Source organism: Dipodomys ordii, unplaced genomic scaffold (genome assembly GCF_000151885.1).
Source record: "Dipodomys ordii isolate 6190 unplaced genomic scaffold, Dord_2.0 Scaffold41, whole genome shotgun sequence".
Taxonomy (NCBI): Eukaryota; Metazoa; Chordata; class Mammalia; order Rodentia; family Heteromyidae; genus Dipodomys; species Dipodomys ordii.
This window is the reverse complement of record NW_012267257.1, coordinates 1,724,979-1,746,430: the sequence shown is the minus strand read 5'-3', so window position 1 is coordinate 1,746,430 and position 21,452 is coordinate 1,724,979. Positions and strand designations below refer to the sequence as shown.

At 38.6% G+C, this 21,452-nt stretch overlaps 1 protein-coding gene across 1 annotated transcript; it reads right to left on the bottom strand.

The window, feature by feature from the left end:
- Nucleotides 1-11,531: 11,531 nt before the first annotated feature.
- Esm1 (endothelial cell-specific molecule 1) lies at nt 11,532-20,550 on the bottom strand. Its single transcript, XM_013018545.1, has 3 exons — nt 20,056-20,550; nt 16,306-16,458; nt 11,532-13,048 (listed from the first exon to the last, which is right to left on the bottom strand). The coding sequence occupies exons 1-3, from the start codon at nt 20,354-20,356 to the stop codon at nt 12,948-12,950; spliced, it is 555 nt and encodes a 184-aa protein (XP_012873999.1). The 5' UTR covers nt 20,357-20,550; the 3' UTR covers nt 11,532-12,947.
- Between the last annotated feature and the right edge of the window lie 902 nt (nt 20,551-21,452).

The window sequence follows — 21,452 nt, the reverse complement described above, 5'->3', positions numbered from 1 at the left end:
CACTTTCAAATAATTTTAAAGCACCAAAGTCACAACAGTTGCCTTCAAAATTGGTCACCTTGTTTCCTTTCCTTTTTTAAATTTTATTTTATTGTAAAGATGCTGTACAGAGGGGTTACAGTTACATAAGTAAGGTAATGAATACATTTCTTATCGAACATTGTTACCCTCTCCTTTGTTTTTTTTCCTACTATTCCTTTCCTCCTCCACTCCTCCCCCCACCCTAAGTTGTAAAGTTTATTTCCAACATAGTGTCTTGTGAGTATCATTGTTGCAATGGTTCATCCTGTTTCCTTGTTTCAGCATTTTGTTATTCCCCTTCCCCTCCCCAAGTTAGATAGTCTTCTTCTTGTGCATTCTCATGATCACCACTATTTCACTCTATTCACTATTGGCTACAGAAGACAATATCATCCTCCATATAGCACCAAAGATTTTCCACAGCCGATCTTAAAACTCCCTCTACAGGTTCCTCTTAAATTCCTCCATCTATTGGACCTCTTATCGCTAGCGATATAGAATAACTTAGAATTCTTCATGTGTCCTGATCTCACAAAATATCCATGCCTTTGCCTTGCTGATCCCTCTACTTCTCACCTCCTTGGCCTACATTGTTCCTTATCAAAACTCCTACACATCTCAGTTCTTTTGGGAGATTCTTTCTTGGAAGCCCTGGACCGAAATACCCCCTCTCTGAGCTTATTCCCATTCTCTTTTCCTCTCTGTATAATTTTTCTGCTTTCTTCTGAATTATGATCTTCCTTTCTGTCATTTCTATAGGTCCAATATCTGCTCTCTAGCTGGCAGCTAGTAAATGTATTACATGAATAAGTTTGTTGTAAAAAAACACAATGGATTAGTTAGGAGTAGAATTAATTTACTCATAACTCTTCACTAATTTCTCTCTTAAAGCACTAGATTTTCAACACTTGATCAGATCAAGAATACAAGATGATCTCCTCTATCTTTAAGGAGCTTATTTTCTGTTTTGGAATTGTAAAGCCTAATAACAAGTCAAATTAAACTTTCAAATTTATCTCACAATCTTAAAAGTCTTCTTTCCAAAGAAACTTCTATTTTTTACTACTTGTATACTTTGGATACTCCATCTAGAGTTTCTTTTACTTGGCCTAAAATTAAATTTTAAAAAGTAGTCTTGATGGAACTGTGGTGCCTTTTCTCTGGTTCCTGTCTATTGTTTGCCCAGACCCCATGGGTACGGTGGTGAGCTATTGCAATACCCAGGAGATGCACAACCCTGAAAAAAATATTTTTTGATTGTGACTCAATAGCAAACAGCAATGGATTCCTCAGCCATCTTCCTGCCATCTCAGAAGTTGCCTTTAACTATGACAAGCTATTTCCGTTTTGCCTTTTTTCTCCTCCAGATTAATAGAATCCCAAGGACCTGAGCCCTGGTGAACTACCTGTGGAATTTCCTTTAGTTTATTTTTTTCCTTAAATTCAAGACATTTTATTTCACTTCCGTCTTTTTTCCCAGAAATATTTTTGTCATTTTTATAGTTTATCTAAACTTGAGTAAGTGTGCTGCTCCCTGGAGATATGGAGCTTGGCTTGGCAAAAGACACTCTCTGGAGGAGCAATGTAAATTGCAAAAGAACAACTTCTAGATAAATAAATGACAGAGGTAGTTCCTCTCAGCTCTTGAATTACACAAAGGCGCCCCCTCCAGGAAGAAGAGGTGCAGAAAAGACACCCTCTCTACACCCAAAGGACAGATCACCAAAAAGCAGCTGTTGTAGGTCCATTGAGGAGTGTGTGATCTGGATTGAAAATGCCACCAGCCCTTCAGGTTGTGTTCTTGCAACACAGGAAAGTTCCCTGGAAAGTTAACTGCCAGGTATTAAATATCCAGAAATTCCATTCCTGGGCATTACCCAAAAGATTACAAACTAGACTACAGTAAAGCCACCAGCACAACCATGTTTATTGCAGCTCTATTTATCATAGCCAAGTTATGGAATCAGCCCAGATGTCCCTTATTGGATGAATGGATCAAGAATATGTATATACACATATGTATGTATATATTCCACTATGTGGATAGATAGACAGAGAGATGACAGACAGATTGTTGAATTTTACCATACATTAGAAAGAATGACATTGTACCATTTGAAAGATTTGGAAAAAATTATGTGAAGTGAAGTAAGCCTGGCCCAGAGAGACAAAGTATCTGTGTTTTCCCTCATATGTGGAAACTTGATTTAGCTTACAACTAAAAAGTATGTTGGGTGGTATGCTGAAATACAGTAGATTTAAGGAAGAGCTCAAAATAGTATAATTCCTTAGAAAACCAGGATCAAAGTTCAGCAAAATAAGCATCAGAAAGGTACCCGACAAGGGTGAGGTGAGGTCAAGGGGAAAGAAGTAGACACAGGAGAAAGAGGAGAAGCAGGAGAAAATGCAGACAAGAACCAATGTATTTCCCACAAAGTTAAGAAGCATGAGGGAAGAGTGAATAGGGGAGAGATGGGTGAAAATGTTGAAAGGGGTGACATTGATCAAGATAGTGTATTCATAAACTGCTTTGTTAACTGGCAACTCCTTTGTACAACTACTTAAAATAATGTTTTTAAATCAAGTGTTAGATCACTGGAGTTGTGCTTTTGAACTGTCCTCCTCTTCCTCTTCTTCCTCCTCTTCCTTCTCCTCCTCTTTCCTCTGTCTCTGTCTCTGTCTATCTCTGTCTCTCTCTGTCTCTGTCTCTCTGTCTCTGTCTCTGTTTCTGTCTTTCTTTGTCTCTGTCTCTCCCTGTCTCTCTCTGTCTCTCTGTCTCTCTCTGTCTCTCTCTCTTTCTCTCTGTCTCTCTCTGTCTCTCTCTGTCTCTCTCTCTCTCTCTCTCTTCTCTCAAGAGAGGATGTTTCTAGCTTCCTGAATCTTCTCATGAGAAGGCCTAAAGTGTGAACAAGTGACTAATACTTGCAGCTCCACTAGAGACGGCAGAGAGGTCAGAGAGTCAGTGACCCAAGCCAAGGAGAACAGTAAAGTTTCCTTAAAAGATGAACTGTCCCTTACCTTGTGCCAGGTAAAGCTGAGGAGGGTGGGACTTTGGAATGACAGGCATCGTCTCTGATGCTCTGCACTTCATTACCTTTCCCACTGTTTTTTGCTATTCAACTTTTTCTTCCCATGGGAAGTTCTGTTTACCCCACTGCCATCCTTGACATGGTACTTGAGCCTATCCCGTTAGGAACAAGAAAATAAGAAAATGTTCTTATTTTAAACTTAACAATGGCTCCAAAGTCCAAAAGTGTTTGATGTTATGGTACTTTGTTACACTATATTGTTATAATAATTCTATTTTTATTTTTAGTTATTATTAGTCTTTACTCCCTCTAAGTTGTAAATTAAACCTTATCATAGGTGTGTATTGTGGGAAAGCATACAATATATAGGGGTCAGTACTTCCCAGGAGTTCAGACATCCTCAGCAGATGGTGGAACCTAGATCCGGCAGAGATGCTCTCTCTTCCTTTGAGGAAATCCATCTTCTATCAAAACAAACATAAAGCCTCCATGTTAACAGGCACCAATACTGTCCATACTTATGGATGCTGTATTGTGCTAAGCAGGAATTCTGGTCCAGTGGTGTGTAAGAGAAGAGGGAATCTTCTCCATTTCCACCTTTGAAGAGCAGGCAGATAATTTCCTTTGCTGCAGTCAGGAATCCAGGATTGATTTGCAAGTCCAAAGTGTCTAACAGCCTTTGCTTTTCTAACAGCCTTTCTATTCATAGAAAACCTTGGCCTGGCTCCAGGTCTAGGTCACATTGTTTATGTGGAATGAGGATGTATTCCACTTTTTCAGAATAACAAGTCCATGTTTTCAAGTCATTAAGTGGGGTGGGGAGGGGACCTTTTCCCATAGCATAATGAACAGTCTCCTTCATGACACATAAGGCATAAGGCATGTCACTCCAAATGCACAAATAAAATGTCTCCCAAGAAGAACTCCTACACACGCATAGTGAACGTGCCTGAGATTTGCCCAGTGCCCCAGAGCACCCTCATCATCAGGAAATTAGCCCTCTCCTGGACAGTTTTCCCTTACTTCAACACAGAGGGAGAAAGAGAGAGAGAGAATTACTGGTGACACAAGAGTCTGCACCCAAAGAAATGAAAACAAATGCTGAGAGAAAAGAAAACTCCTGGCTTAGTATTTTCCACCTCCACATTCACTATCAAACAGTCAGTCCTCATGAAAGGGGTTCCAGAACCAAAGGGAACCCCATGCCCACACTTACAGAGGAGGAGTCCAAAGCCCAGAAATAGTGTTCGTTACCCAGTGTCATACTTTTACAAAGTCTCATTTGTCCTTAATTTCAGAATTATACCCTTGATACAACAAGCAGTCTCTGGGATTGACCTCCTCCTTTTAAGTATGGAAATAGACTCGCAACTGTCACCTCAGCCACCAGAGCATTCTTCTGAAATGTTGTCTTAAGTAGAAACAAGACCAACATCCAGAGTTAATTTCTTTTTACTGTCTGGAAAATCATCACACACAAATAGAGGACAAATGTTAACTAAATGTGGTCCTTTCCAGTGAGTCCACACTCATAGCATTGGGAGGAGCCTGGCATCCTCTCCGAGTCCCCTCATAGAGCTCACAGGAACAACATCTCCCTCTAATCACTGACTTGACTTGCCACAGGAGCCTCAGCCGGGCCACCTGGCCTTGGTCTGCCCTGATGCATGTCCATCTGCAGTAGCAAGTGTTCTGGAACCTTTGTGAGGAAGACCCCACACCCTCCTTATACTAATGCTAGGTGTCATTACCCCTTACAGACTCATTACCCCTTACAGATAAGAACCGTTTGGGTAGGGCCTCTCTCACAGTGGCCCATATGCAGTTGCCACAGTGAATCAACACCACACCACCACCACCACCTCCTCCTCCCACACACACACAGGACCACAGAGCCAGAGGACAGCAGCAGGCTGAACCCAGTTGCAAAGAGGGACATTTATAGACAGGTTGTTGATAGGAGTCATGGAGATGTACTTGTAAATGCAATGAGGGAGAAAAGGAAGGAAGCACATGTTGTAAAAAGTTGTCTTTATGTGAGGGAAATTTGTCTGTAACATAAATCTCTATTTGTATCTGTAAGGTAAATCTCTGTACCAAGAATAAAAGGATAGTTAAATAATCAGCTAGCAGTACTAAGGACTAAACCCAGGAACTAGCACACACTAGGCAAGTACTCTACCACTGAGCTATACCCACACCTTCCTGGAAGTTCTTGATCAATAGAAAAGGCATTCACTGTGCTCTGTATGGGTGTTTTTCCTGCTCAGCTCATCCTTAGCCTGTTTCATTCAACCATGGTATTTAAGCCTGAAATTCAGGAAAACCAGAGTTCTGTTCTAGAAATGTATTTGTTCTTCTGCATTTTTTCCTATGGAGACATAGAGCATTGGTGTTCTTTTTTTTTTTTTTTTTAGCATTGTGTTCTTAAACCTCAATTTGGTTTCTCCTGTCTTTTGTAACAAGGAGACCCAACTAAGCACTAAAAAGGAAGAAGAAAGATATTTTTCCTTCTCTCCCTACATCTTGATTTTCATCCAAACAGTACTGTCCAAATTCATCAACATCTCATTGGTCAGACAGGATTCTAACCAGCTTTGTCTGCAACCAAAACCAAAATCTACCTACAAAGGAAGACTATTTATCACAACTGAGCAATTTACTAAAATGGACCATCAGGCCTGAGGCTAATCTCTAAAGAAGACATTAAAGAGGCTTGGAGCAACAGTAGCAACGGAATATGGTGAATAAAACTCTATGGACTGGAGTAAATATATATACTTTATATGTATGTATGGGAAAAAATCATCATGAAGCTCGTTATTTTGTACAATTAGTCCACACTAATAAAAATTACACAGAAAATAGATTCCAATTTCAAATTCTTCCTTCCTGTTCCTGTAAGCCACAAAACAATCTTCTGAAAATGGTATCTGCCTATCTTTAATCTCAGATGCAAACAGTAGCTCTGATGTGTTAAATGACTCAAAAGTAAACCAAGATCTGGCTTTCCAGATTGTGTTCAACCCAAGAAGTTTACTATTGCCAAGATGAGCAGGAGTTCCTGAACTGACCAACATTCCATGGGCTTCCTCGAAGAGGTGGGATTTGTTTTTAAGACAGCTTAAAATGCATTATATAAGAAAGAAAGGTATGAACATGTTCAGGGGAAGCCGCAAAGGAAGTGGACCAAGTCCCAAAATAAAAAGCAGGAATAGAAAGCTAAAAATAACGCACAGGGAAGTATGCCACATTGTAGGGTTCCCTTACATTCTCTTGGAGCATTGTACCTTTTTTTTTCAGGAGCATGCTAATAATTGTTTGGAGATTTAAATAGAACACTATTATTTGTTCTTTAAAAATAGTTACTTCTTTGGTAGAGTTGTGAGCTTCAAATGATATTAATTGGATTTTACTCATTTATTTGCCTTTTATGGATATCTTCAAGAATGTAAAAAAAGCCAGGTTTTTAAAATCTCTTCATCCAATCCTACTAAGTAGAAGTCATAAAACATGTAAAAAAATTTTAGTTTTATATTAATTAATAGACACTGGAAAACAATTTGAAAGAATGTAAGTGGCTTCTTTTATAATAATACAAATTATCCACATATATCAGGAAACCAGATATATGGCAGAGACAGAAATGAGATCCAATGGTATACATTGAGCATATGCAAAAATTCTTACAATGTTGCAGTACTTAATGACCACACTATACACACAAGGGGATCAAAGATTGAATGACACATCTGAGATCAATAGCTAGCAAGTGGCACCATGAGTTAGTTCTGGCTGTGACTTAAAAACAAGAACCCTAAGGTCCTTGTCTTTCTACAATACTAGAAGATGATCAAAAAACCTTTGAATATGCTAACTATGTATAATTAGCTCAAAGCCAGCTAGTCATTGTTTCTTAGTCAGTCTTGCTTACACGGAAAGATATGATTTATATTTAAATTCCACTCCTCCCACAATTAATATAGGTACCATCTAAATGTAAAGGTTATCTATGCCCCATTCAATCAACTGTCAGATTATTATGACAATTGCCTCTCTTCTTGAAGAGATAGATTTTTAAGAAAATAGGTATCTCATACTATGAACTGCCTATGTAGAGGTCATGAGGTCCATAATCACTTCTAAACTGTTAATTCCTGTTTTCTATAGACACAACAAAAACAGGAAATATTTACCAACTTCACAGGTATCAGGAAATACTTGTAAAACCCTTGTGGCCTGAGCCACCTACTTGGAGAAGACAGCATTCCTGTGCATAGGTACAGAAGGTAGATGGTAATTCAAATGCATACTTTGGTCCAGGGCCCTTTATCCATAGTTTCTAAGGATTCCCAGATTCTGCTTCTGTTGGACCAAAAATTGTTCCAGAAAAGAGATGCATTGTATGCAAATACACTCTGTACTCTTCCTAACATCTACACTGTCGACATTTTTTCAGCTTCAAATTCTATTTCCACATCTAACAGAGGGCCAGATGATAAAGTACACCTCAAAATTATTGAAACACAGAATTATGTTCTTAATACTCACTTATGTAAGAAAGCACAAGTTTGTTTTCACAAATTCTGAAATCTAAATTTTCAAAAAATGGAGACTATTCTTTTTCCAAATTATGGAACTAACTAAAAATTTCAGAAAATAGTAAAAGCATAAAGACCAGGTATCACTGAACTTCATACTACATCCACTTACATTTCACAAAATTAGTTATTCATATGACATTATAATACCTTTTGTTTTCATTTCACACACTGTAGTAGGCTCTTCAGCCAGTTCTACTTAATTATTTCACTGAGCTCACCTTGAATCTCCAGTACTCTCCAGAAAATCACAAATGTTCACATCCATGGAGAACACTGGAGTCCAGACTGCAAGGCTCTGGGGTGTACCTGACTCCTGAATTTCCATCATTTGAATTAAAACTATATCAAAAGTCTTTTTCATTTTCTCCCAAATCTGTTTGTGCCAGTTACCACCGTCCCTTGGCTTTGTTAAGTATTATGTAGACGAGGAAGCTTCCAATGCAAGAAGAGTGTCATGTTCCTATCAAAAGGAAGTTAATTGCTCTAAGAAAATCTGGTAAAGTTACCACTTTTTTTAAAAGTAGCTTTTCCCAAACTAGAGGAGGAAGAGTTATGAAAATGTAGGAGTCTATACTATGTGGTTTAGACAAGAAGAACAATGTTTATTCCACCGCCCCCCCCACCATCCAACTTCCAGAAAATTACACATCTGGATATGAATCTGGAATGTCCCAGAAGGTTGGTGTGTTAAAGGACTGATCTTGAGCTTGGTCCCATTAAGGGATGGTAAGATCTACTGCAAAATCTTCAGGTCCTGCTGGGAGGAGGAAACCCTCAAAAATGACTTTGTAAGACAAAGTTCTCCCTTTCTTTTTTACATTCCAGTCATCAGATGAACATTTTTGCTCATCTGTGCACTCCTACTAAGGTTTGCCCTCCCGCCGCTACCCCATTACCACCACAGGACTAAAAACAATGGATCTGCCTGATCATGGACTGAAAATTCCAAATCTCTTAACTAAAGCAAGCCTTTGTCTTTAGGAGCTGATTTACTTCAGATTTTGTTATAATGATAACATGTTGCCTCTTCTGCTTTAAACATAGTCTACATCAATCACTGTCCTCATCATTTTCAACAACTACATCATATTCAATTCTCAGCTGCATGGTTATTTCTTTAACCAATACAGTTATCAGTGATCTTTTCAGATTATTTACACTTCCCCAGTACTGTAGTCATTGCAATATTAACTTTATACACATTTTGCATACTTTACAAAGTTGTTTCCTTAGAATAGTTTTATGTGTGCAAATTGTGAAAATATTAAGTGAAATAAATATATTTTTCAGTTTTAAATTTATAATTGGTAAAAGTAACATAATGCTATGTAGACAGTTTCACAATCATGCACAAGATTTAACCCTAACTTTATTTGGATGTGTTTTTTGTCTACAGAGTAAAAGGTTTCTACCACAATTCTTTATGGCCCATTTTTCAACCCCAGTAACTCATATCTCCATGTAATGTTGCATATGTATAAGAAGTTGGAATGCATATTAATATATCCACTTTGTAAGAGTCACGTCTCAAAAATCAGTGTAAGTACAATCAAGTAAATCAAGCTCTACCATTGCTGCAAAAAGTACTTATCATCATTTTTCCTGACATCAAAATGTTATCTCTTTAATATTGGCAAGGAAAGACAGAAAGAAACAAATACAGCTGAGTGTGGTGGTACCCGCTTGTAATCCTAACCACTGGGAGGCTAAGGAGGAGAATTTTGAGACCATGCTAGACTAGAGAAAAATCTACCTTAAGGAAGAAGAAGAAGAAGAAGAAGAAGAAGAAGAAGAAGAAGAAGAAGAAGAAGAAGAAGAAGAAGAAGAAGAAGAAGAAGAAGAAGAAGAGGAGGAGGAGGAGGAGGAGGAGGAGGAGGAGGAGGAGGAGGAGGAGGAGGAGGAGGAGGAGGAGGAGGGAGCAGAGTGAGGGAAGAAGGGAGAGGGGAAGAGGGAGGGAAGGAGAAGGAGTCTCTTCTACAAAATCAGATTTCTTTCTTGCCGCAGTTAACTGCCCTTCTATCTTTGTCCTTCCCAAACAAAAATATATCTCCGCCACTCAGTTTTTATACCACTTGGTCATGCTCCCACCACAACTGCTCCCTGGTCCCTGGTCACTGCTTTGCTATGGTCACCAGTGACTAAGGACTCCAGTTCTGCTGTTTTCCTTGATGACACATGGCCTGACTGGTCAACCTTCTGAAAACCTTTCTGTGAGAACATTATTTACTTCCTGAGCCCACATCCTCCAGTCTCCATTCTCCTTTGATGACTTTCTTCCAACTGTCCATAAAACTTTCCTACATTTTTTTTGGATTTTGGTTTTGTTTTGAGACAAACTCTCCTTACATAGCTCAGGAGGCTTTGAACTCTCCATCCTCCATCCTCAACCTCCCAATGCTTTGATTAAAGGTGTGCACCGCCACACCAGGCTCCCCGTGGTTTAAATTTTCTCAGACAATTCTCAGCTTTCTCAGCTGCACAAATAGTGCAATAACAACCAAAAAAAGTTACTGTATTCTGTCCATGTGTACTAAAAGAGTTATACTTGATTACTTTTTTCTTTTATTTAATTTTTTTATTAATTTTTTAATTTTTATTTCTTTTGCCAGTCATGGGGCTCAAACTCTGGTCTAAGAGGCTGTTCCTGAGCTCCTATTTGCTCAAAACTAGCGCTCTACCACTTGAGGACATCACCTAAAGTGGTGATGTGCCTTTTTCTGTGATTAATAGGAACTAAGAGTCTCACCAGTTTTCCTTTCCTGCTTGGGCTGGCTTCGAACTACAATCCTCAGATCTCAGCCTCCTAAGTAGCTAGGATTGCACACATGATTATAGCCACCAGCACCTGGCTTGATTACATTTTTTTAAGTGCAACGAGTTTCAGATATATTAGGAAGTATGTGAAAATATAATGCTAATATTAACTGAGTGAGCACATGAGTAAGAAACCTACACTGATGAAACTGAGAATAGGTTGATATTTTAACAACTGATTGAGATTTTGTTATTTGATGCTTCTTCACGGAACCTAAAATGGGGTGCAGTAGCTATTTAATTGTGAAGTCCTACCTTTAAAGAAGTTAACAGTAAGGAAAACAAAATAAACAAAATACACTCTAAAGTTCAGCATCTTAGAACTATGTGAAAGAGCCATCATGTAATGACCTAGAACACATCATTTCAAGCTTTGGCTGTACAGCTAACATACAAGAAGTAGGTTTTGTTGGTAGTTTGGGGTTTTGTTTGTTTGTTTGTTTGTTTGGGGCTTGGGGAGAGGCTGGAGAAGGGTGTGACTTTTTTGTGTGCAGCTACTAGGACTTGAACTCATGGCCTGTAGTCTCACTCAGCTTTTTCTTCTCACAACTGGTGCTCTACCTTTTGAGCAATGTCTACAGTTCTAGCTTTTTGTTGGTTAATCAGAGGTAAAGAGCCTCTTGGATTTGTCTGCCAAGGCTCATTTTGAATCAAGATCCTCAGATCTTAGCTTCCTCAGTAGACAAGATTACAGGCATGAGCATTGGCACTAGGCTCTGTGCTTGTAAAAATTAAAAAGCTACAAAACAGGGCTGGAAATGTGGTTTGGTGGTAGAGTGCTTGCCTTGCATGCATGAAGCTCTGGGTTCAATTCCTCAGTACCATATAAGCAAAAAAGCCAGAAGTGGCGCTGTGGCTCAAGGGGTAGAGTGCTAGCCTTAAGCAAAAGAAGCTCAGAGACAGTGGCAAGGCCCTGTGTTCATTTTAGTCCCTTGTTCAGATGGAAGAAATCTCTGTAGCCGAAGCCTCAATTGAAGAGCTTGTCCTTTAATATCATAGAAGAGTTCTTATTGGCCAAATGACTAATAAGATATAACGGTTTAATAAAAATCAGTCAACATGGAATACATATCATTTTTATTGAACAATAATAAATTTGTTCTTTTAAAACAAAACTTAACAGCTTATTCTGCTTACATTCAAAGACCCTCCTTCCTAATACACATTCATGACTCTGTTGGCAAACTTCAAGAATAAAATACAAGTACATAGTGAAATAATTCTTAAATAAGTTCCTCACTGCAAATAAAATTACTTCTGTGAATATTTCCAAAAAGATCTAGTACAACAGCCCTATTTGCGCTAAGATTTCCCCCCAAGCATATTGCTAATTCCACTTGCCAATCAAGTTTGAAAGAAAAAAATGTGACAATGAACTCTACGTTAAAGTTGACATGCTTCCTGCTGAAAATAAACTCTTCTTTTCTCACACTTGCCAAAAATCTATTTTCTGTTTGCAACCTGAAATTATCTATGTCATGGAATTTATGTTTCAATATTTCCCCTGTTGTTTATGTTTTTGACTTTTTTAATCCAAGAGTGACTCAAATTTTCCATTCTGCTCATCATTGTTGATTATTATTACCATAACTATCAATAACAAATTAATCATGCCTCAGATGTTTGAAAACCTTATAGAGTTAGTGACACCTTTATTCTGACCACATAATAAACAAATATTAGGTTCATTTCCTCAAGAGGATGACGTGTTCTAACATAGTTGTTTACGTATATACCTTCATTCTGCCCACCCCCCACCTCAGGCAAAATACTTCCAGTCCTAGATGAGAGATAGTATTCTTTCTTTAAACAGTGGTGTGGATGGGTACATTTGCCCTCCCCAACAAACACAACCCTTAGTTAAATGGGGGTAACCTGAGAACTTCATGACCAGCCCTTGAAAAATTCCATTCAAGCTGAATTCAAGACTTGCTCAAACTCCCATAGGCTTCGAACATCCCACTTCCTGCAGTTCTTTTTGTTTTTTCACTTTTCCCTAAAGGATTTTAGAAATTGAATTCTACTGAAGCTACCACAAGGAATAGCTAAATGTTATACTAGCTCGCCCTTCCCCCACCCTCCTCTCTCTTGCTCCTGACTTCTTCTACCCCATCCCCACATTAATGCACATCCAAGTCAAAGAACACTGAGATTCCATGTGGTTTCAGTTTCCACAAGCTTCCTCTTTGACTTGACTCCACAGATTATCTAAATTGCATGTTTCGTTTTTCTGTATTACTATACACACACATTTCACAAATCTATATGCATTCGAAATATTTAACAGACAAATATCTAAAAGGGTTCAGTCTTATGCATTTTATAGATTTTTAAGTAGCCTACTATTTTTTTCTGGATTCACTCACATTTGCTCTCCAAAAATTACATGTCCATATGCCTTAACTAGACAGTTCTTAAAGCATTGGCTGAGTGTTGAACAATCATTAACATGGAGCCTCCTCTTGGAACTTCCACAGGATCAGCGGGGATTTAGCCATTTTGTTCCTGGAGACTGAGCAGTCTTCTCTTTCACAAGTTCTTCTCTCACAGCATTGCCATCTCCAGAAGCCATGTCACGCTCTGAAATTAGAAGAACACAAAACGTGTCCTAAAGCTTATCATTTGAAGATTGATCTAGCCATTTCTTTTGTCTTCTGTTTTCAGTGGAATTTTAAATAAAATCTTTAATAGAATCAAAATTCTATGCTTATAGTATTGAACTGCTCTGTATCAGTTAGCGCCTCTTCTTGCCTTATTTTCTTTATATCCTTATCATTACCCACTTTTATCTTATACATGTATTTTTCTTTCTCTGTGATATTTCACCCTACCACAGGAATTCCAGGTCCATCAAGGTAAGGACTTTCTTCATTCACTGGTATGTCTCTAGCACTTGTAACAGTGCCTAGAACATAATAGACATTGAAATACTGTAAAGATAGGTCTCTAATAATATTTTTTCTTTTTCTTTTTTCTTTAATAATAGCTTAATGCTAACTAGTATAGAAGAGAGATTCACTTGTGAGTATGACTCCAGAAGGCAGACCAAAGGGTAAAACTTTAATTTTTTTTAAAAAGTTCTTGATTTTTCTACAAAAAATGTATAATATTTAGAATCTTCTAAAATGAATTCTCTGATTCCAAAAGTAGTAAGCTGTGCTTGCTTAGTAAGACGTGTATGCCCTAAAATGAGATGCTACAATACAAATGTAGCAGTCTGGCTGGCAAATTCTTTTGAGTTTACCAAATATGCCAGACCTTGCTTCTCATTCACCTCACTAAAAATACGGCTTGTGAATGGGAATCCACCCAGACTTGGAACAATGACTACAAATTCATTCATTCATTCATTAAAAATAACAGGATGCCTAAGGCTAGAAAGCCCACCTGATGTGTGTTGAAACCAATGACAAGTGGAATTTGGAGAAGACAGCCTCATGCAAGGAACCTCCTATGGAAAGGACTTCTGCGATAGCCTGTGTTGTCTAACCTTGGAGCCGCCTGATCTCTTCTCAAAGAGGAAAGGGAGGGCAAAAGGCTCATGCAGACATGGTAAGAAGCCTGTGGCAGGACTGAGAAGCTAAACTCCCGCCTGGAAACTCTAGTTATGAACCCTGAAAACAAGAAGGGAGCCCCTACCAGCCTTCCCACATATCTCTAGAAAGTTCTTCCCTCCATCCTGAACCTAGTATTTATCAAGATCAATACTAGTAAAAGCAGGCACCAGTGGCTCATACCTATATCTTAACTACTCAGGGCTGAGATCTGAGGATCCTGGTCCAGCCTGGGCAGAAGAGACTGTGCAACTCTTATCTCCAATTGACCAGAAAAAAAAGCCAGAAATAGAAGTATGGCTCAAGTTTTAGAGCACCAACGTTAAGAGGAAAAAGCCAAGTAAGAGTATGAGACCCTGAGTTCAAGCCCAGTACTGGCATTAAAAAAATACACTAATAATAATATTTTAAATGCTGTGAAAAGGGATAAAATTTAACTATTTCATCTATAAATTTCTAATAAAAATCTCAATACCAAATTCTAGTATAGAAATAATTTGTGTAAAAACCAACCAGGAAGGAATCCAAAGAGTAGCCAAGATATCAAATTTTCATGAAGTTATTTATCTAGTGGGTTAAAAGGTTTGAGTTGGGAAAGGAAATTGAGACACCATTTTAGTTATATTAAATAGAGCTACTGTTGACAGAAGGAACATTCAATGAATAATAAAACATGTCTATTTACTTTGTAATGCAAGGGTGAAACCAGAAAGTATTAATGTTTCTAAATTTTTGTTGCTCTCTGTGACCTCAATCACACACACATACACAAAAAAAGCCTTTAGCATTTAACAAGATAATTTTTAGAAGTGCAAAAGAGAGCAATGGGTGAAGGAAAAGCAATACAGATGGGTTGAATTTGATCAAAGCACATTGCAGAAATGTTGTAAACATCCCAGTGAAGCCCCTTTGAATAATTACTTCATACTAATGGAAATTTTTTAATGGTTTTCATTTCAATTTAATGTCTAAGAGCATAGCCTTCCTTAACTGACCAGTTCAGTTCAAAGTAAAATATTTGAAGAAAGTAGCACTGGAAAAATAAGTACATTTGCCAAATATTTCACATTTTAACTAATTTAAAGTGCAAAAGACTAGAAACAAAATGGACTAGGATGACTATTTCTATCTGGGGAAAGGCATATAGCTTATTAATATTAGTTAGCAACTGTTATCAATAAACACTGAGGGTGTGGGGAAGCTGAAAATGTTTAATTAATTTTTCAACTTAATATAATTATATATATATATATATATATATATATATCTGGGGTACAATGTTATACTTTGGTGTATGCATCTATTAGAAAATAATTAAATCAAATTCATTAACAGATCCATAACTTCACATACCACTTTCAGTGGTAAAACTATTTTAAATCTATTCATCAATTTTGAAATACATAGATTTTTTTTTATGCCTTTCTCTGGGCCTGAGCACTGTTCCCTGGGCTCCTTTTGCTCAAGGCTAGTGGTCTAGCACTTGAGCCACAATGCCTCTTCTGGCTTTTTCTGTGATTAACTGGAGCATAAAACATTTTTGTTCATCATAGTCACAATTTTGTGCATTGGAGGAATAAGTTTTAGTGGCTTTATACACATTTATTTTGGCGTGCTGTTCTAAAGGAGTTTCTTTACACTTTTGTTTTCTAAGGGCCTCATGACTTAGAAAGAAGATAATCAAGTATTTGCAGAGCACCCTCCCACAGACTCTGTATTCCTCACACACGCACAAACCTGAGTAAGAAACACACAGAGAGCGCCAGCAGGATGTGAATATTACTGCAATTTCATTCATTCCCTGAGTTGAAATCATAGCTACTATTTATCTCCTCCAAAATCCACCCAAACACATGCTTGAAATTATTCCATTTAAAAACATGCTCTGTATTTTTTTTATCATAGCTCTTAAACTTTATCCAACAAATTCCTCATCATACTTTTTTCTCTGTGGAATTGGGAGAGAAATAGTTTTGTCTAGTAAGCATATAAAGCAGAGCACTGAAGAATTTAAAGAACTAGCATATCTCAGTTGTTTCTGTCTTCTGCATCTGACCTGGGTAAACGTTATGAGGAATGACAGCATATACTACTCAAGATGATTAGTAGAATCAATTTGGAAAACAGCAACAGTAACCAAACTCAACTACCACCCACCTTTCTCCAGAGGAAAACAAAAGAAGCAAGATCATCCAAACCAACATCTTATTCTGCTTGCTAATATTTTGTAAGTTACAACTAATATTCTGTAAGTTACAAAGTTAAACCACAATGAGCTCTTACCTGTGTGAGAGACAAATCTCCTGCTGGAAGACTTGGCTGTTGAATACTGGAAGAAGGGAAATTTCAGACATTTTCCTGTCACTCTGTCACAGATACCAGACTGGCAGTTGCAGGTCTCCTTGCATTCTATCCCAAAAGTGCCATAGGGGCAATCTGAGGGCAGAGAAAGAACTTAGTGAGGAATGTGTTGCACAACAACTTCCATCCCTGCAGTCCTGAGTGATAACCTTTGGATTTGAACCAATCTCACAGATCTTGAAACAAAATCTACTTCTCAAAAGCCAAGATTTTGCCTCATTCCTGTAATTCCATGCTTGATACATAAGTAGAAGGACTACAGTTCAAGGCCAGCCCAGGTAAAAGTGTGAGACATTACCAAAAAGATAATTCAAATCATAAAAGAGAAGGAAGGTGGCTCAAGTGGTAGAATGCTTGCCTCGCAAGAATGAGGCACTGAGTTCAAATCCTAGTACAAAAAAAAATAGTTCTTGAAAGTTAAAAGTCCGCATCATAAATGTGAAGTAACACATTCAGGCAAGATAATGAACATCTCAGGCTTGGTGTCAAGATTTTAAGTTTAGCTGAGGACAGCAATTCATAACCAATCTCCTTGAATAAATCTTATTTCTGCTTAGATGATGCTACAGGTTACAATAAACATAGTTAATTGAACAGAATATAAATTAACTCCTCAAAATATATATGCATCAGTCACCAAAGAGTTTCACGGAGTTGACGCTGTCTGAATCTACCATAATCACAGTGTACTATTTTTAAAGGTATACTAAAAGGCTTTGAAATAACCAAGGCTAAGACAGCTGACATCCCAGCCCACCATGAAGCAATCAATTCTCAATCTTTTCCAATCTTTGTATGGTCCCTTATCTGTTAAAACAGCAGTGCAAGCTGGGCATAGATCCATATGCCTATAATCCCAGACTCTCAGAAGATAGAGGCAGACAAATCATCCGTTCAAGATGAGCCTGGACAAAGTACAAAATCTGGGTGTGACTCAAGTGGTAGAGCACTTGCCTAGCAAGACCTTGAGTTCAACTCTCAGAATTACAAAACGAAACAAAACAACAAAACCAACATAGCAGTAAAAGATGCTAAATGAACAAGAAATGTCAGGGTTTGCCTACCTACTAAGAACTCCTCGGAGCTTTTACAACATACATAGTTTCATTCTTACACTAAAGACTAAAACCCACTGCATTGTAATAAAGAAGACAACGTCTTTTATTAAAAAGCTGTAGTTTTTATAACACAAATAGTATCTGATTAACTAGGCTTTGAAAACCAGCAGAATGGATGTGTAATGTTTATTCCCTGGGATGGGAATAACCTTGTAAGTGTACAGTCATACATGAATAAAGAAACAAGTTGTGTAGCACCTGAGCTCCACCAACCCAAGACAAGATGGAACAATCAAGATGGAAAGATTTAGGATTGCTCTTCTGGACATTTGTCAGAAGACAGAGGCCTCTACTTTTGTATACTGTCTAGTCTTCTGAGAAAAGGAGTTACTGAAAGGGATCCTGGAAAAGCCTAGAGCAGAAAAGCACTCCGTACTATGATTTGACTGTGTCTGTTGTGCTACATAAAAATGAAAACCTCAACCAAATATCCAGTGACACTTCTAACGTAGCTCCTGAGATATAGAAGAGTGCTGGGCATCTAGTAAATGTTCAGTAAATTGTTGGTTGGCTGATTGTATCAGAGCAACACAGTGACAAACATCTGACTATTTAGAAAACGGTTGATGAGCTGCCAAAGTTTAATGTTTTCATATAGGTATTCTATTTTCAAAAATGCTGAACAAGAGGAAGATCTCTTCCTAGGCTCTCCAATCTCATTATTTCCAGGGGAAAAAAAAGGTTTGAAACTATATTTATTGTCAGTCTGAAGGATGCCACAAAGGGCAACCCAAAATCCATTTTCTTTTTTTTTTTTCTTTTTTTTGGGGGGGGTCTGGTCATGGGGCCTGAACTCTGGACCTGGGCACTGTCCCTCAGCTCTTCAGCTCAAGGCTAGTGCTCTACCAATTGAGCCACAGTGCCACTTCCGGCTTTTTTCTTTTTGCTTATGTGGTGCTGAGGAATCGAACCCAGGGCCTTGAGCATGCAAGGCAAGCGCTCTACCACTGAGCCACCTTCCCAGCCCCCAAAATACATTTTCTAATGTGTCACATTAACATCTGCCTCAATCATTGAGTAGACTACTAGAGTACTAAAATCCCCAGGGACTTGATAAATTGACTGATTCCTAGCTAATGGTGCTTTGTGATCATATCAGTAAAGTCATTTTTATCCCAAGAGAAAAAGCAATCCACTGTGCTGCTCATATCCACAAGAGTGTCAACCACGTCCTCCCTCGTTTTCTTATGGGAGGAACTGCTTTCTTGGCTGATAATCCCTGTAATTTACAAAAATACAGACCCTGTTCCATTGAAAGAAATGTGTGTGTATGTTCAGCAAAGAAAAGTGTACTGAGTATTGCGCCACTTTATTGATTATAAGCAAAAACTAAGCAAAATATAAAATTCTCCTAATTCTCTTATTTCCTAACCTCTCATAGATTTTACATATTAAAGATGATTCACTTATAATTTATTTTTTAAAAGAATTGGTGAGATTCATTAAACATGATTACCATTCATAGAAGAATACAGTTTATTAAGCATATAAGATATCAGATTTAGAAGTTTTACATAGTTGTTCTCATTTTGATAGCTTCTTTGTATTATACATAGAAGCATGTTTTGCACATTAATACTATCTTTTAGTGATTAGATTATAGGGTCCCTATGTATGGAGGTTTCGTGTGTGTGTGTGTGTGTGTGTGTGTGTGTGTGTGTGTGTGTGTGTGGGGGGCCAGTACTGGGGCTTGAACTCAAGGTATAGATGCTGTCCCATAGCTTTTTTTCCTTAAGTCTGGTGCTTTACCACTTGAGCCAAAGCTCCACTTTCATGGGGTATTTTTAATCACCATTTTTTAAATTCTAGACATTTTTTCAATGTTAAACATTTCAAATGATAGTCACTACATTTTGAATAAACACTTCAAAAGATTACCTGCATCATTTATCTGCAATTTCAACCTGATGACGTTTTTCTTTAAATCTATAAAGCAGTCAAACATTCTTTAAAGACCTCTGATTTTACTTTCTCTGCTATTTCTGCTTGTCTTACACTATCTGCAATTTTTCTGATAATCGGTAGGATTTGTAAGTTATCTGATTAGATTACTTAAGCCCACCGTATACCATAAAGTGCAATAGTGTTCTTCAGAAAGACTTAATCGTAAAAGAAGCCCTCTGTCTTATGGATCCTTTCAAGATCAAAGCCTTATTAGATCTAGGAGCTGGGAAATCACTGCCAGGGGTGACCGAGTGAGAATCAACCTCTATGATCACAGCATTGTAGAGGAAAGGGCAACTACCTATTGCTAACAGATTACCTATTAAGTTGGTAAAGTTTGCTAGAAAAGGAGGCAACACACTCTTCTATTGCAACTTTCTGAAATCTTCTAAACCTAATGGGTGGAATGCTGCTTTTTTCCTGTGCCTTCCTGCAGGCTGGCTGTAAGGGCTGTTTGCAGAACTTGCCTCCTCTGTCTACCTGGGGTATAACGTGCATGGGTATGTTTCCCCTGGCAGTCCTGAGAGCAAAGCCACCTCACCTCCCAAGCTGGCAAAAATAAAGCCCTAAGAAAACCCTGGACAGGGAAAAGCAAGAGATCACTGTTTACCTTTGCAGATACCAAACTCGTCACCAAAATCATCCTCCTCACTGTAAAACTGACACCTCAGCCCGGGGCCACACTTGACTCCATCCATGCCTGAGACTGTGCGGTAGCACGTTTCTCCCAGACCTGCAGCGCACACCTGGCAGCAGCCACAGTCATCCAGCACTGTCCTCTTGCAGTGCAGGCTGCTTCTGCACTGGCTGCCGTCACAGTGATCTGGGCAATCCACCGCATACTTGGTGCTCCAGGCCATGGCCAGGTGAGCAGGGACAAGGAGCGTGGTCAGCAGCAAGAAGCTCTTCATGTTTCCCAGCTGGCTCGGGCTCGGCTCCCTGCCGTGTGGTTTTTGCTGGTGAAAAGCAGCTGTCCAAAGTGGTAGCTAAGCTTCTGCCTACACGTTTAGGAGTTTTATACACTGGGTTGCCCGCATGCTTCCCCGTCATCAATTTCCTCAAGCCAGCGGCAGCTCTGTCCTTCTGCCAGCCACTCTTGTTTTAGTTTATGAAATCCAGGATGAAGGCTGGATTAACACGTTGCTGCCATCCAGGAATTGAAAAAGCCCAAGCTGATGTCATCTGTTATGTTTAGATGGTTGTTTTGCATGAGGGCTGAAAACCTCGTTCACATCCGTCTCAAGGGCTCAAGGACGTCTGTGAAGGGGGAATAAAGAAGGTCGCATACCTCCCTTCAGGACAGGAATTGTTCTGACACCAGGCATGTCACTTGGGGTGTAGCTTTGTCTCCCGAGCCCCTGGAGTCAGGAAGAAAATGATATTGATATGAATCATCAAGACTGAAGAAGCTTTTGCAAAAAAAAAGGTTAATAATAATAACTACTATTATTATAAGCATTTGGTACTTCCCCTCAATAAATAGCTATGAGATCATCTGGGAGAAGAAAGGGTTATATTGTGCCTTTTCAATACTTAGAAAAAGGAAAATATTTTGAGAGGGTTGTTTCTTATTTTAAGACCTTCCTTCCTTCCACCCTTCTCCTGAAGCATTCCAGGTCACATATATTTAAGTCTAATAGCTGTGTTTCTAGTAAGGTATGGGATCTACAGCTGAGAATTTCCTTTAAAATCAATATTTAAAATACACAAAAGAGGTAAGGTCCCACAGGCACTGTTTCTTGGTACTCGATTCTGGAAAAACTTATCAGTTGGACTTCTCTAGACTTAGGGCTCCCTGAGGAGAAGGCTCATCCATCACTGAGTCTGACTATCCAATGACCAAGTCCATTCATAGCCCTTCCCTCACCTCCTGGCTTCTATCAGAGCCTTACTAAAAGTCGCCAAGCAAGGCAGCCAGCCCAAGGAAACAAGCAAGCCAGCAGGGAAATAGGAACATAGCCCTTCTGAAAGGCAAGTCATGTCAAAGGGAAAACACTACCCATCAGG